At 60.8% G+C, this 3,779-nt stretch overlaps 1 protein-coding gene across 1 annotated transcript; it reads left to right on the plus strand.

Moving 5' to 3' along the window:
- Positions 1 to 577: 577 nt before the first annotated feature.
- Positions 578 to 3,417, plus strand: PLD3 (phospholipase D family, member 3). Its single transcript, XM_010181111.1, has 11 exons — positions 578 to 604; positions 1,003 to 1,053; positions 1,180 to 1,319; positions 1,420 to 1,603; positions 1,721 to 1,841; positions 1,919 to 2,046; positions 2,230 to 2,430; positions 2,545 to 2,684; positions 2,753 to 2,918; positions 2,994 to 3,093; positions 3,197 to 3,417. The coding sequence occupies exons 1-11, from the start codon at positions 578 to 580 to the stop codon at positions 3,415 to 3,417; spliced, it is 1,479 nt and encodes a 492-aa protein (XP_010179413.1).
- Positions 3,418 to 3,779: the final 362 nt, after the last annotated feature.

Consider the following 3,779-nt stretch of genomic DNA (forward strand, 5'->3'; position numbering starts at 1 on the left):
CTGGACCGGGCCTTGAATGCGTCCCTGGCGCTGAACCCGGCCCTAACCGAGCCCTGACCCCAGACAGACCCTAAACACTGCCCTGAGCCTGGTCCTAAACATCGTGTTAACCCCAAAACACAGCCCTGACCGCCCCCAAGCTGAGCCGGGGGGGTGACACCAGAGCGAGCTTAACCCCCACCCCCAAAACAGGGCAGGGTTTGGGGGTGCTGATCTCTGGGGCTGAGCACCTCCTTTTTGATGGGTCCCCAAGGCACAGGGGAGGGGTCCCAATGAGGTGGGGTGGATCTGGACCCCAAAATTTGAGTGCTGTACCCAATTTGCAGGAGATGTCAGCCCCAGTGTCAGAGGGTGGGGAGGACCGAGCACTTCTCCTCCCCGCCCCAGAGGAGTCGGGGCACGTGAGCACCCCGATCCCGTGAGTCAGCTGGGAAAGCCTCTGCCCCACCCGGGCTTTAGCGTTCTCTCCTTTTATCCATACCCCCAAAATCCCAGCTGTGCCGCACCCCGGAGGGATCTCGCCTGCCCAGGCGTGCTGGGAGAAATCCGGTTTGTTCTGTTCCAGCCTCGCGCCGGGATGAAGCCTGACAATGCCTACAAGCAGGTACGGTGCTGGCGGCACCCTGAGACCCCCAGCCTGGGGTCACAGAGCCCCCTGCCCCATCCTGGCACCCTACAGCCCTGAACTGGGGCACCCCATAGCTCCCTGCCCTGTCCTGGCTCCCTAAAATCCCAAATTGAGGTGCCTCATAGGCCCATGCCCTGGTCCAGCCCCCTGTAACCCCAAAGTAGGGTGCCCCGTAAGCCCCTGCCCAGCACCTCACAACCCCAAACTGAGGTCCCCCATACCCAGACCTTGCACACTGTGGGGACCCTCAGCTATAGGCGAGAGGGAGGCCCTTTCCATGGTGACTCTGGGCATTTTAGGGTGGGTTTTACCCCCAAATCTGGCCCCCCCCCGGTTCAGAGGGCCCTCCCCCAATTCTCTGCCCCCTGTTGCAGCTGGACCCATTGGAGGACCATGGAGCACAGCCCACCCGCTTCCCGCTGAAGGTATCCCCATCTGCCAGGGCTGGCTTTGGTGCCGGCCAGATCTCACCAGTGCTCAGGGTGGCTTTAAACCCATCAATTAACTTTACTCCTTAAACTTGGGGTGCTGACGCCCCCTCTCCACCCCAGCGCTCCCGCGGCACGTTGCTCTCCGCTGTCCTCCTCATCCTCTTCATTCTCATCTTCCTCCTCTTCTGCAATCTCTGGCTGAGCTCAGCCCTCCGCGGTGATGCCGGCGGCGATGCCAGATCCTGTGGTGACGCATGCCGGTAAGAGGAGCTTGTGAGGGGGTGGGATGCTCCCACAAGACCCCCAGCATCCTGGCACTACAGTCTCGGTGGTGCCAGCGCTGCCCAATTCCCACCGTAGGATCGTCCTGGTGGAGAGCATCCCGGAGGGAATGGCGTTTGGTGGCAGATCTGTGCCGAATCCGTCCACCTTCTCCACGTGGATGAACCTCTTGGGGACCGTCACCCGCAGCCTGGACATCGCCTCCTTCTACTGGACCATGACCAACGAGGACACACGGACACACGAACCCTCCGCTGCCCAGGTCTGCACTGCCAGCGTCTGCCACAACTCCAGTTCCAGCGCTCGAATGTCGTGCTGCCTGCCATTTTCTTGCCTTCCTGTAATTTTTAATAGTTTCTGCTTTTTTTGGCCAACTCAGGGTGAGCAAGTCCTGAAGGAGCTCCTCCAGTTACCGCAGCGCGGCGTCACCGTCCGAATTGCTGTCAGCCATCCGTCGCCAAAATCGCCCCTGAACGACCTCCGAGCGCTGGAGCAGAGCGGTGAGTGATGGAAAAAAACCCAACACTGGGGGTTTGGGGGATTCTGAATGGGAGAGGCCCAACTTGCGGTGCCACAGGTGCCGCAGTGCGCACTGTCGATATGCCGCGACTCACCGGCGGCGTGCTCCACACCAAGTTTTGGCTCGTGGATGGCACCCACCTCTACGTTGGCAGCGCCAACATGGACTGGAGGTCTTTGACCCAGGTGAGCAGCACAGCAGCACCATTCAACCGCTGAACGGTACCGAACCTGTGCTGAACAGTGCCAAAGCCATTGCCCCTGCCCCTGCCAAGGGTGCTCAGTGCCATAAGATGGGACTGAGGGCACTGGACAGGGGTGATGGCACCGTCTGGTGATGTGGCAGTGCCACCGTGCTTCTTGCCACAGGTGAAGGAGCTCGGTGCTGCCGTCTACAACTGCAGCTGCTTGGCCAAAGATTTGGGAAAAATTTTTGAAGCCTATTGGGCTCTCGGTGTTCCTGGCGCCTCCATCCCAGCACCGTGGCCGGGAAATTATTCCACCACCTTCAACATGGAGACACCCTTGGAGTTGAGACTCAATGGCACCGCTGCCGCCGTCTACTTCTCGGTGTGTCCGCGATCCACTGTGGTGGTTTTTCCGGTGGCGATCCACTGTGGTGGTTTTCCCGGCGCCGAGGGTGAGCCGTGCCGGTGCCTGATGCATTTCTGCTGGTTCCGGCAGAGCTCCCCGCCGGCTCTCTGTGCCGCCGGCCGCACCCAGGATCTCGGCGCCCTCCTCAATGTCATCGATGCTGCCGAGGATTTTGTGGACATCGCGGTGATGAGCTACCTCCCCACCACCGAATTCTCCCACCCTCAAAGGTTTGCGTGGCCCTATGGGCACTGTGGCTTGCCAGCACCGGTGATGCCAAACCACTTTCCCTCCCCAGGTTCTGGCCGGCGATTGATAACCAACTGCGGAAAGCCATCTTCGAGCGCCGGGTCAAGGTTCGGTTGTTGGCAGGTTGTTGGCGGCACAGCCAAGCGACCATGTTCCCCTTCCTCAAATCCCTCGCTGCCGTCGCCAACAATCGGACCCACTACAGCGTGGAGGTGGTGGGTATCGCGGCACAACCGCGGCACGCTGACGGGCGATGTTTCGGTGGGTGACGCTCTCCTGGCTCCCTGCAGCGGCTTTTCATGGTGCCGGCAAGCGCGGCGCAAGCCCAGATCCCCTATGCCCGGGTGAACCACAACAAGTACATGGTGACAGAGAAGGCGGCATACATCGGTGAGCGCGGCGTGCGGCACGGTGCCGTGGTGCAAGTTACCACCCGCTGCTGCTGACAGTGCTTGTGGGTGGGCCTGGGGGGGCTCCCTTCCTTGTCTTGCAGGGACGTCCAACTGGTCCGGCGACTACTTCACGCGGACGGCGGGGTCAGCGCTGGTGGTGAACCAGACGGTGAGCCAAACCAGCGGCCCCACTGCCGCCGGCACCGGCACCGGCACCATCCGGGAGCAGCTGCAGGCAGTTTTTGAGCGGGATTGGAGCTCCCAGTACAGCGCCGACATCAGCGATGCCGAGCGGTGGGAGAGCTTCTGTGGCTCCCATTAGGCACTGGGGAAGGGGCTGTTGCTGAGCCACAGGTTCTGGCTCCGCCAAATCCAGTGCCCTGCTCCAGTTTGGGGAAAAAAAACGAGAAAAAAAAAGTATTTCTGGACTTTGCCTTGCTGTTATTGTGCCACTTGGGTCTCAGCGGTGCCAAACCCATCCCAACAAAGAGACAGATGAAATGCTTGGCTGTAGGCAAACCGTTTATTGGGCATCATTGCAAGGAGCAGTGCCGGTACCATCCAGCACGGCACGTCCCGGTGTATGCCTGGGTACGTTCCCTACCGGCACAGAGCTGACTGGAGCTGAGGAAGAGGAAGGTTTTCGTTGAGCTCTCGGCTGCCAGGGTGTTTGCCGAGGTCGAT

The sequence above is a fragment of the Mesitornis unicolor genome, unplaced genomic scaffold (genome assembly GCF_000695765.1).
Source record: "Mesitornis unicolor isolate BGI_N332 unplaced genomic scaffold, ASM69576v1 scaffold37373, whole genome shotgun sequence".
Classification (NCBI taxonomy): Eukaryota; Metazoa; Chordata; class Aves; order Mesitornithiformes; family Mesitornithidae; genus Mesitornis; species Mesitornis unicolor.